General features: G+C 51.9%; 1 protein-coding gene across 1 annotated transcript; it reads right to left on the bottom strand.

Annotated features, from left to right (window-relative positions):
• Nucleotides 1–5,927: 5,927 nt before the first annotated feature.
• Nucleotides 5,928–12,231, bottom strand: LTBR (lymphotoxin beta receptor). Its single transcript, XM_059935162.1, has 10 exons — nt 11,884–12,231; nt 11,649–11,745; nt 11,271–11,396; nt 11,035–11,187; nt 10,592–10,688; nt 10,366–10,457; nt 8,332–8,439; nt 7,995–8,020; nt 7,171–7,399; nt 5,928–6,837 (listed from the first exon to the last, which is right to left on the bottom strand). Exons 1-10 carry the CDS (start codon nt 11,977–11,979, stop codon nt 6,596–6,598), a joined length of 1,266 nt encoding a protein of 421 aa, XP_059791145.1. The 5' UTR covers nt 11,980–12,231; the 3' UTR covers nt 5,928–6,595.

Raw genomic sequence — 12,231 nt, 5'->3', positions numbered from 1 at the left:
ATGTTCAATCTCTATGGAGGGCAATTTGGCAATATTTATCAAAATAAAGTATATATATCTTTTGACCCCCAATTTTATTTCTAGCAAATTTTTAACAGCAATACTTCCACATGTGCAAAACAACATAGGTTATTGTAGAATTGTTTTTAATAGTCAAGATTGGAAATTAATTAAAAATCATCCAAGGGATCTAGTTAAATGGTGCAGATATTGGGATCCCATACAATGAGATACTATGAAGATATAAAAATTAAGGAGGACGTTTTGATACTGGTACGGAATTATGGCCAAGTTATTTTGATAAATGAAAAAGGCAAAAGGAAAAATATGCAAAGAATTTGCTACCATTTGTGGAAAAAAAGGAGGAAGTTATATATGTGTATATATTTGCTTGAATATGCATAAATCAATAACAATAACAATAACATTGGTTGCTTCCAGGGAGGGGACACCTTGCTGGTTGAGGGGCAGTAGTGAAAGAGAAACATTTCACTGTTTACTCTTTGATACTTTTTGAATTTTGAGCCATGTGAATAAATTACCTACCCCAAAAGAGGAAATAAAGTTAAAACTAAAAAAGAAAAGGAAAACTTGACTTATTGTGATTTACACATATGGAGGTTTGCTTTTTCTCTCACAAACGGAAGCCCAGAAGTAGGTGTTCACTGACTGTTGGTTCAGCTGCTCAATGATGCCTCACAAGCCAAGCTCTTTCTTTTCTTCCAGGACTTCCATCCTCAGAGAATTGGCTTTTTATCTCCATGGCTTTTCTTCATGATAGCAAGATGGCTGCCACAGTGCAGGCATCATGTCCTCACACAAACATCCCCCAGACAAGAAAGAAGAGACGAGGAAAGCCAAAAACTTTCTCCTGATGATACTTTTTGTCCTGAGAAGGAAGACTTCCCTGTCCATGTCATTGGCCAGAATGGATCCCATGCTTATCCCAAACCAATTCCTAGCAAAGGGTAATGGGTTTACTGGCCCTTGAAATTGGGGAAAAGGCCTCCCCTCCTGATATCAAGGAATCTTTGTCCTAGTACAGAAATAGTGTTCTGTTCCTAGGAAAGGGGCAGAAGTCTGTTGGGTGGATAGTAGACAGAGTCCACTCAGCTGTCAATGTGAACCACTCCATCTTTTGAAAAGAGAAATTCTTAATTACCCCAAGACCACATACCGCCATATCTCCCGTTGCACTGCCCTACACTCGATTTCATCCATCTCCCTTGTGGACTGCGGCCTTAGCCTCGCACTGGCCTCCTGCACCCATGCTGACATTGGCTGGACTCAGTGTTGGCTTTCGGGCCACCCTGCGTCACATGCATGACCGTGGCCTGCTCGGTGACCAGGACGTGCACGGCCCAGTGTCCGGCCCTCTGAGGCGCCCACCCGACTCGCCCCCAGCCCGCCCGCCCACCTCTTGGGCCGAGGCCGTGGTCAGGCCTAGCCGGGCACCAACCGAACCGTGTCTGACTTCGACGCCTTCTACCAGGCATGACAGCGACAGAGAACAGATGGGGCCAAGAAGGGCTTCTCCTGGGACAAGACCCGAGATACGCTTTCGTCTTTGTTCTGCTCACAATCTTCATCATCATGGACTTTTTTTCTTAATCGCAGAGCAGAGGGAAGGCGAGCAGCCCCCAGCCAGCATCCCCTACCCCCAAGAAAATGGCCTTGCCTGTCATCTTGAACCCGTTGTCTTCCATTGGCTACCTCTGCTGGGGTCCGAAGGAACTGCTCTCCCCTTCTTGTTCCCCAGCCGGCCAGCTTAGCCATTGACCCCTCTGGTCCAGGAAAGGAGGCTTTTCCATGCCTGAGAAAGAGGCCCCCAGTGAAGCATCCCCAAAGCCCGAGAGTGAGGGGTTTCCTGGAGGCTCTGGGGTGCCTGCTTCCAGATGTGGTCACTTTCTGGAACACTTGCTCTGGCTTCCTTGTAAAGCCCTGAGCAAGACTCGTCTGCTCCTGCCCCACGTGTGTAGCGTGGGGTCCTCTAACCCTGAAACGTGCAACGTGACCAGTTGTGGCTGCCAAAAGAAAAATTCTGGAGTGGTATGAAACTCTTCTTTCTGTGAGTTCCTCAAGCCGCGGATGAGACCTATTGTAAGGTAAGGATGTGATCTGTGGGGACCTGGTCATTCTTCGGTGGTCAGCCCCAGACCCCACTCCCCCTTCTGTTGGTGGCGTGTGGGAGTGGGAAAGAAAGCAAGGTCATGAGCATAAGGAATAAGGCTTCCTGTGCCCACGCTTATCTAGTGTATGACCTTGGAGAAGTTCCTCTGTGGGCATGATGGCAGAGGAACAAGTCGTTTGCTCTCTTGAGGTCTGCCACACTTATTATCCATGTTCTAACGGGCTCAGTGATTAAAATATGATGCCAGTAGAGTCAGGTTTATCCTTGGGACAGTGTGCCTGGCACCTGGTCATCCCTTGACCAGCCGGACCCATCACTAACTGTGCAGCCCATCCCTTCCCAGAAATAGAACAACAAACCGGGAGTTTGAGTTGCCTGAATGTGGGCAGACCCTGCAAGCCAAGTCCTTGAAACATGGTGACTTGAGACTGTGGGAACTGGGGGAGTTTGAGTAGACAGGACTGCTGAAGGACACATGGTGGAAACTCACTTCCTTATTCAGAGCTAGTTGAAGATTTTTTTTTTAACCTCTATGCCTAATTGGTGCTTATCAGTGGGTCATCACTTGGCTAGAGGTGTGATAATCAGCTCTCTTAACCCTGAATCACTGCATGTGGGGTGTGAACTAGCTGTGAGATGGTAGGGACTCTAGTGTGTATGCACTGTTGAGTGTAAAGCTGGGGTGGGATGGGGGGATAGAAAACCTTTGCAGGACATCTACTATAAGGGTGAGGGCCTAAGTCTAGGTTCTAAACAAAGCCAGAGGTGCTTTGCTACTATTAATACCAATTTCTGCACTCAGTCTTTTGTGTGAAATCCTTGTATAATTGGGGATAAACCCATAGCTAGTTCAACTTGGTCTGGGAACCATTCTGTTTTCTCTAGCCTTGGAGGTTGGGGGGCAAGCTCTTAGTCATGGCTTTACAGTGACCATATGATTCAGTAGTAAAGATTTAAGCCCACTCTGGTTCAGACATGCTGGGCTCAGCGAGCCTTAGTTTGGGTGGAAGGGCATATGTACTTTAAAAAGGAACATTTAATGCTATTGTGTTTCATATTTGGAAAACAGGAGGGAAAGTCTGTTCTTTTCAAAACACAAACTACAGGAAGTGAAGCTTAGTAAAATGTACAGAGAGTAGTGATTCTCAACCAAGGAGTTGCGGCATAACAGAGTGTCCCTGGGGCAAGATTCTATCAAAGTTTCCATCAAATGGGGTTGGGGTTCTTTGGGGGTTTATTTGTAAAAGCACTAGTGGTCTGTGATATCTGGACGTTTCTCATGGGCTCTTTGACACAGACCTCTCAAGTTTGTTTTCTCTCAGTGAAGGTCACAGCCAAGAACATTCCTTGGGCCCCAGGACATGGAGGTAGATAGAAAATCCCAGAAGGTTTGGGGTGGGGGATGGGGTCCAGACTCTGTGAAACTTCTAGAACATTCCATGCAATTCCAAACAGGGTAGACAATAAAGTTTATAAACCATCCAAAAAAAAAGAAAAGACTAGCTGGATTCAGACTTAATTACCCCATTATTAACTACCATTTTATCCGGTAGTTTCATTAGCATCATTTCCTTAAAAAAATTTCCCTCCTTTTATTTTGTTGAAAAAGAAAAGTATAAATTTTTTTTTTTTTTTTAATCTAAACACCTTGGAACAATGATTAAGGAATCACGTTGTCTAGTGCTAGGATATGGCAAGAGCAGGAGGATTTAACTCTCTAAAAATACAGCTCACATTATTTACTTCTCAAAAAAGGAAGTTGGATTTAGTACTTTCAAGGTCAACCTTAAATAACCCATCCGTATCCAACCTTGAATAACCCTCCCCACCTTGAAGGGTCCCAGCAACAGAGTCATAACATCAGACCCAGATGGTGGCCTTTTATGGAAGGAGCAGTCAGCTGGCAGCAGCTCCCCTCACAATCCTTCAACCTAAGACCGAGCAGCATGGTAGATAAATTCTGGGGGCCCAAACATTTACAAACAATAAGAGAGCTTGAAAGATTTAAAGTTCTTTTTGGGGAAAAGAGAAAATACAGGCATATTCGGAGATGTTGCAAGTTCCGGCCCAGACCACTACAATAAATCGAATCACACGAATTTTTGAGTTTCCCACTGCATCTAAAAATTATACATATATGTAGTCTATTAAGTGTGCAATAATAGCATTATGTCTAAAAACCAATGTACATGGCTTCATTTAAAAATACTTTATTGCTGAAAAATGCTAACCATCATCAATAATGCAGGGTTGCCACAATTCGTAAAAAAACAAACAGAAAACCCCACACAATACAGTGAGGTACGCCTGCAAGATAAGAAGAAATAAAGTAAAAGTCACGAGTGCTCCTTCTGGGTTGAAGGAGGCCGGCCTCTATCTCTTCATCAACAGAATGTGAACTTGGCCTCTAAATTTATTTATTTATTTTTTTAAAATATTTATTTATTTATTTATTTATGGCTGTGTTGGGTCTTCGTTTCTGTGCGAGGGCTTTCTCTAGTTGTGGCAAGCAGGGGCCACTCTTCATCGCGGTGCGCGGGCCTCTCACTATCGTGGCCTCTCTTGTTGTGGAGCACAGGCTCCAGAATGCGCAGGCTCAGGAATTGTGGCTCACGGGCCTAGTTGCTCCGTGGCATGTGGGATCTTCCCAGACCAGGACTCGAACCCATGTCCCCTGCATTGGCAGGCGGATTCTCAACCACTGCGCCACCAGGGAAGCCCTGGCCTCTAAATTTATGTCAATTTATGTCTAAAGTGTGTATCTTTCCCTTCATCCAACCTTGCCAAATACTTTTGCACTTTGCCTTGAGCCTGGGGGTTTGAGAGTTGGCTGAGACTTGATGCCGGTGGGACATGCAGGAGGTCTGATGACTTCAGAAAACCAGCCCATTTTACCCGTTCAGAGAAACTCTCTTTTTACCCAACAGGCCTCTAGAGCCAGCCTAATGGGGGGTGGGGGCGCATCACAGCCATGTGCAGCTGAACTGGGCAAGTGACTTACCCTCTCTGAGCCTCAGTTTCCTCATTTGTTAAATGGGAAGAATCATCGTACCTACCTCCTGGGGGGGTTGTGCAGGTTGCATAAGGTCACGTTGCACAGCATTGAGAACACTGCCTGCCACGTTGTCAGCGATTGCTGGCCAATACTGTCATCACCTGAATTCCATATCCTGGCCTCTCACACAAATACCTTGTGGGATTATATTTTACAGTTTTGACCTGTGCCTTTGACATGGCCCCAGTGGAATAGTGTTCCTCTGTAAATCCCAAGGGACTTCCCTAGCGGTCCAGGGGTTAAGACCCTGCACTTTCCTTTTTTTTTTTTTTATTTTTATAAATTTATTTATTTATTTATTTTTGGCTGTGTTGGGTCTTCATTGCTGCGCACGGGCTTTCTTTTAGTTGCGGCAAGCATGGGCTACTCTTCGTTGCGGTGCGCGGGCTTCTCATTGTCATGGCTTCTCTTGTTGCAGAACATGGGCTCTAGGCGCACGGGCTTCAGTAGTCGTGGCACGTGGGCTCAGTAGTTGTGGCTCGCAAGCTCTAGAGCTCGGGCTCAGTAGTTGTGGTGCACGGGCTTTGTTGCTCCGCGGCATGTGGGATCTTCCCAGACCAGGGCTCAAACCCCTGTCCCCTGCATTGGCAGGCGGATTCTTAACCACTGCGCCACCAGGGAAGCCCAAGACTCCACACTTACAAATGCATAGGTTCGATCCCTGGTCAGGGAACTAGAATCCCACATGCCGTGTGGCACGGCCAAAAAAAAAAAAAAAAAAAATCCCAAGGAAATCAATGATCTAGGTCTCAGTCTCCTCTTTATTTGCATGTGGTTACAACTCATAAATACACTCACCATTTTCCTCCCCCTCCAAAACTCTCCCTTATACATAGAACCCCACCCAAGCCCCTGGTTATAAGGATTCCCTTTCCTGTCTAGAAGGGGAGGGTGGTCCTCCTTGTCACTCCATCTTCATGTAGGGTCTCCCTCAGTCCATGTGAAGTGTGGGCCCTCGAAGGGCCTCTGAAGCTTGGGGATAATGAGCACCACGAATCCGCCAGAGGTCCCGGCCGTGCCCTTGAGCGACCACGTGGCTGGTTCCCTTCTGTGCCATGCTTGGGGTACAGATGCCAGGGGGGCAGCAGTTAGCGTCACATGTCCTGTCCGTGCCTGAGGCCGAGCTGGTGCTGCCCCAGTGGGCAGGGGGTCTGCAGTGGAGTCCCGGGCCTGCTCAGGCGGTGGTGAGAGTCCTGCAGGGACACCATTCCCAGCCAGTGCTGGCCCTGCTCTCAGAGACGCGTCTGAGGCCCAGCCCCTCGGGGTCCAGCTCTCGGGGCCCCACCCAGGCCCTTGGTCAGTCCTGTGCGGGGAGGGCAGCCTCGAGGAGGAGGCGCTCTCAGGCCTCCCTTCTCCTGGCTTCTCCAGACAACATCAGGCGTGGGTGACGAATTGGGTCCTTGGTCCTGTTAGAGGGTGTGGCACCCCAGTGTCTCTGTCTCAGCCAGGTGCCAAGCTTTGCCATCCTCCTGGTAGGGTGTGGAGAGCCCGGGAGGGCTAGGGGCACCCTCTTCAGGGATGGGGTACGGAGGCTCTGGGGGAGCGGGGGGGTCTCCGGGGCCCCGTGCTCCCCCCAATACCGGCCCGTTGTAGATGTAGATGTTGCCGGTGACAGTCACTGACCCGCCGGTGACGTGAATGCCATTGGTGCCTGTGGGAAGGAAGGCGGAGTGAGAGGGGTGAGGGGCAAGTTTGAGAGGAAGGCCTGTGTACCCCCAGCATCAGACCCCAGCTTCCCCAAGGCCCCTATCCGCCATCTCCCCTTCCGCTCTGTCCCCCTCCATCGGCGTTCTTGAGCTCTGTGTTCATTCTCCGGTTCCTTGGTTCTCAGTCTCTTCCCTTCTCTGTCGTCGGGACACTCTGGCTGCTGGAGCCTCCTCTTGCACCCGGTTTAGTCTCCTCATTTCTGCCTGGCTCACACTCTCTCCCCCTGCCCACCCTCCCTCCCCACCCACTCTGCTCCCTGCGCCTGCCCCAGGCTCACCGTGGGCCACCTGGCCTTGCTCTGGGAGCTCAGCCTCCAGCTCCCTGGCCTGGCTCAGAGGACTCTGCTGTTGTAGCGCCTCTTCCTCCAAACCTGGGGTCGCCGGGACCCCGGCCGAGGCTGGGGTCAAGTCTCCAGAGGTGGGCAGAAGTGGCTCTACCAGGTCAGGGTACTGTGGGTTGACCCTCGGGGGCTCCCAGCTTCCTTCAGCAGTATTTGATTCCTCTCCCTGCAGGACAGAGGCCGAGAACCAAGCAATGACGTGGGCCTCAGACCCCATCTTTCTTTAATTCCTCCCCCCTCCCCACCCCATGCTTAGGCGGCTCAGCGCCCTCTTCCGCTCCTCATCAGGCTCCCTGCCTCAGGGCCTTTGCACTTGATGTTTCCTCTTCCTGGAGCTCCTGGAGCACTTTCCCCGATACATCCCGACAGCTGGCTCCCTGTTTTCTTCAGCTCTCTGCTCAAATATCAGCTGATCACAGAGGCCCTCTCTGTCCACTCTAAGATAATATACCCCCACCTATTGCCACTGTCACTGTCGCCCTACCATGCTTTATTTAGCAATTATCACTACCTGAGGTACAGCTGTCTAAATTTATTCTGGCTCCACTGGTTTGTAACTCTGGGAGGACAGACAGTTTGCTTTGCTCACTGCTGTTTCCACTGTGCCTTGAACAGTGCCTGGCACACCGTGTGCTCGATAAAATTATTAGTTGAATGAATGAATGGTTGTTGAAGCTGCAGACTCTTTTCCTGCCTGCCCCCCCACCTGGTTCACCTGTCCCGCTGCCCCTCCTTGCTGCCTCCTCAGCCTTCCCCATTACCTCTGGATGCCTCTTGAGCAGGGATCCTGCAATAGAAAATGAAACGGCAGGCCTCAGTCCCCCAGGCTTTCCCCCTCCACACATGCCATGATATGGCACTGCCCACCCTGGGCTCCCCAGAAAGATCAGGTTATCATTACCCTTATCTCCAGCCTCAGAATGGGGGGCTGGATGGAGGTGACGTCTATGTGGGGGGCAGGTGTTGGGCGTCTTGAGGGTGTGAAGGTGCAGAAGGGTCATCCCTGGGGGAGCCGAATATTCCCTCCAGCCCCCCTCCCCCATCTAGGTAGGCACAGACCCAGGCCTGCATCCCTGCCTGCCCCCTGCTCCTTCCTACCCAGCTTTCTGCAGAGAGAGGGGTGGCTCTTCCAGGTGCAGGCGAGCACAGTGGTGAGGAGCAGAAAGGAGACCAGCGGCAACAAGACGGCCAGCACCAGCATCGTTCCTGCAGGACAGCAGACAGGACGGGGCGTGAGGACCCGAGCAGGCTGGGGGTTGGGCAGCTAAGGAAGAGCTCTCCAGTTCTCCGGCCACCCAGACAGAAAAGGGGGAGCAGCTTTCCCCTTCCAGTCCCACAACAGTTCCTAAAGGAGGAGTTGGAGAAACTTCCCTCGGGTTACAGAGAAGGGGCACTAAGCCTGACTACGGGGGGACCTCCTGACAGCCAGCAGAAACTCTGCCGCGGATGGAGATGTTCGGGGTGGGTGCGGGTGGCCACCGGCACGGGGGCAGCCTTGTGGGTGAGGACAGGCACTTGCAGGGGCTGAAGGTGGGAGTGGGAAGCAATAAGGGAGGGTGGGGAGTCTGTAAGCAGACTCAGGCCACAGGGTAAAGTCACGTTTCTGCGGACTTGACCATCTTACAGAGAGACCCACAGCTGCGGGAGCTGAGGTTGTCCTTCTGCAGCTGTGGAGGTGTTTACGGGGGTGACGGAGCCGGGATCCTGGCTTCTGAACTCTGCCTGTGGCTGCCTGGCACAGGAGGGCTGCCCGGTCTCCACCCGCGGCTCAGGGCAGGTCCCGGGAGGGAGGGAAGCGGAGGCGGGGTTTCTCAGGTGCCCACGTGTAGCCATGGTAACTGCTGCCTTCCTACGGGCCTCATGCTGCCATCAACAGCATGGAGTCTACCATGCCCATCGCCTGTGTCACCTGTGCCTGAGGAAGATCGGGAGCACTTGGACATTTGCACACTGGGAGTTTGCCCTTTGTGATCCATCTAATTCCATGGCCTAAGGGAGTCCAGAATGGGAGGTGTGGGGAAAAATTAGACCCAGAGTCTTGGACACCTGGGTTCCTGCCCAGTTGTGTATTTTTCATATACAAAATGAGATTAGCTTACATACTCTCTAAAATTCCAGCTCTAAAATGCCAATTGTTTTTGATACACAGTTAAAAATTAATACGAGGATGTGGAAAATATTTATGATATAGTCGAATGAAAAATCAAGTTACAAACATTCAAATGACTGCACTTTTAGAAAAAAAATTATTTTTTTCTATTGCACAGAAAAATGTCTGGGAAGATATATTCAGAAGTGTTGAGTGGATATGCTAGGCGATGGTTCTGTGGGTGATGTTTAGTTTTGTTTATCTGAATTTTCTAATTTTCTGCAGTCTGCATGTATTATGGCATGGATTTTGGAGTAAGAGAGACTTAGAATAGGTCTTCATAACACCAGTTACCACGTGGATGATCTTGGGCAAGTCACCTAACCTCTCTGGGCCTCGGTTTCCTCATCTAGTCAGTGAGGATAGTAATAAGACTATTTCATAGGATCATTATGAGGGTTAAATGAGTTATTGAAAGTCAAGTGTTCACAGAGTGCCTGACGCACTAGCTCTCAATAAATGGAAGCTATGACTATAAATACTTGGTAATTTTTTAAAGTTAAGGAAATAAACTTTCCCCTGATTAATAACAACTACAGTCATTAGAAACATCCTGCAATCCTCTATTAGGCGAGGAAACCAATGACTCCACAGAAAAGACCAAGAAAGCATCAAGTGTAGAATCTTCTCTCGAATAACGGAGGGTGTAACCTACTACAGAGACTTCCAGTCTAGTGAATGGATTATGTGACGGTGGCACGTCCAAAACAATGACGGTGATGTCAGTTACAATTACATCTCCGTGTGGGCGTACTATTACATATAACTTATAAGTTGTGTGTAGGACATATAACTTAAAAAGTGTGTGTGTGTGTGTTTGTGTGTAATTAACCTGGCCCAGGGATACTCCAATTTCCCTTTGAGGAATGTTTCTTCTTGCCTCAATTCTGACTGGAAAGGATTCATCATTTTCCCGTTTTTTTAGATGGCTAGAATTAAGGCATCCTCCCAGATGCTCCCTGCCCCTGCCCCTGGCCCCTCACCTGGCATCTCGGAGGGCTCTGGCGGATTTCTGCAGTTGGTGTCAGACCGGGAGGTGCCTGGCGCTGCCTCTACGAGGCCCTGGTCCTCACACCTGTAGAGGAAAGCGCCCGGCTCAGGTGGGCTCCTGGCGGGAAGTGGGAGGCGGTCCGTGGAGGTGAGCAGTGGACGGGGCTGTCAGCGGCTGGGGCTGGGAGGGTGGGAGGAACACGGACCTGGCACCCTCACCTGGTGTGGGGCTGGCAGCGGGCGCTGGGGGAGGACGTGTTCTGGAAGTGCCCTGCCTTACAGGGGACACAGTTGCTGTTAGCCTTCCTGTCTTCATCTGGCAAGAGAAACGCATGGCCAGCCAGGGTGAGTGGGCAAAGGGGGCCCAGTTGTGGGCTTCCTTTACGCCCACTGGATGGCCCCCTCCCTGACCACCCACTGCAATCCGTAGTTTGCAGCATCTTTCCTGATCTCCGAATTGCCCGAGCTTCCTCCCAGGGCTGGGAGGACCCCCGAACCCTGCACCATCCCAGCTTCATTTCTCTGCAGGTCCCACCTGTGAGCCTTGCTCAGGCAGGGAGAAGAGGCCTGGGGCCTCACCATGGATACAACCCCATGCACCCTGCCCCCTTCAAGATCACCCGCCTCCTCCCCCCGCCCCTTTGCCCCCAGTGACCTCTGACCTTTGAGCTCGGCTTCAGTGCCAGGCGGGCAGTGGGAGAGTGACTCGCAGTGTACACACTCAGAGCCCCAAAAGACGCAGAACAGACCTGGCTGGCAGCGGCACTGGGTTTTGTGTTTGCTAGTGCAAGGCGTGATCTCCACGAAGCCCAGCACTGGTGAGGAGACGGAGGGCTCAGCAGAGGGGCTGCACTCCAGGAGACCCCAGCCCCCATCCCCGCCAGAACACCCCACTCACTCTGGTCACAGGGGCGGCACAGCTGGCAGATGGAGAGATGGTTCCAGTGCTCGTTGTAGGAATTTTCGGGGCACGTGGCACAAGTGGTGTCCTGGTCGGGGCCACATTCAGCTGAGACGTGTGTGCCTAGGATGTGAGCGGGGCAGTAAGAGTGTCAGGGGACTCGGGTTCCACCATCCCCTCTGCTGCTTGTTGTGTGACCCTGGGCCTGCCCCGGTGCCTACGCGGGAAGGATGGCCGGTGTTTCTCACTCTCTGCTTCTGCCAGTTGGTATTCCTGGAAGCTGGCGTCCACCTTCCGTCTGAGGCAGCGATGTGGGCTGGAGCCCCCTGTAAGCCACCTCCCCGTCCCAGGCTTCCTCTGGCCCCCGCCTCTCACCTGGGGGGCAGCGGGAGCAGCAGACGTGATGCTTGGGCTCGTAGTACTCCTTTTCCTGGTCCCGGCAGGTTTGGTTCTCCGTGCGGTATGGGCGCACCTTCAAGGGGAGATGGGGTGGGGGGAGAATTATTCAAGAGTCAGCTGGGAAGGGCAGAGGGACTACAGAGAGGGCGGCCCAGACCCCTCTTCCCTAGCTAAGCCCACCCCCACCCGCTGGCCTGAGTCCCTCCCTCACCAGCTGGGGCTGGGATGCTGCCAGGAGACCCCAGAGGCCCAATATGAGCAGCCCCCAGGCCAGGCCGCAGGGGGAGGCGGTCCACGGCAGGCGCATGGCGGCCAGTCAGCCAGCCGAGCAGATGGGTGGAGGCCTGGGAGGAAGGTGGGAGGCCTGGACGTCCCGGGCAGTGGTGGCAGCAGCCTCCCGAGCCCAGAGGCTGGGACAGGACTCGGCCGACTTGCCCCCGGGGGCCAGAGCGGCCGGGCCTGGCCTGGCCTCCAGGGCTCCAGCCGGGCTCAGGAAGTGGGAGTGGAGCCGCCGGCGCGGGGCGGAGACAGGGAGCGCTGGGAGCCAAGGCAGCTGTCT

The sequence above is a fragment of the Balaenoptera ricei genome, chromosome 10 (genome assembly GCF_028023285.1).
Source record: "Balaenoptera ricei isolate mBalRic1 chromosome 10, mBalRic1.hap2, whole genome shotgun sequence".
Classification (NCBI taxonomy): domain Eukaryota; kingdom Metazoa; phylum Chordata; class Mammalia; order Artiodactyla; family Balaenopteridae; genus Balaenoptera; species Balaenoptera ricei.
The sequence above is the reverse complement of the archived record's forward strand: the minus strand, read 5'-3'. Positions and strand labels throughout refer to the sequence as shown.

Excerpts from the sequence above, each read along its gene's own strand:
- LTBR (XM_059935162.1), bottom strand. The coding sequence starts at position 11,979 with ATGCGCCTGCCGTGGACCGCCTCCCCCTGCGGCCTGGCCTGGGGGCTG. Across the intron at positions 11,188-11,270 it reads GTGCCGCCCCTGTGACCAGA|TGCTGGGCTTCGTGGAGATC; the intron begins GTGAGTGGGGTG and ends TCTCCTCACCAG. Across the intron at positions 8,021-8,331 it reads CTCTCTCTGCAGAAAGCTGG|GATCCCTGCTCAAGAGGCAT; the intron begins GTAGGAAGGAGC and ends TTTCTATTGCAG.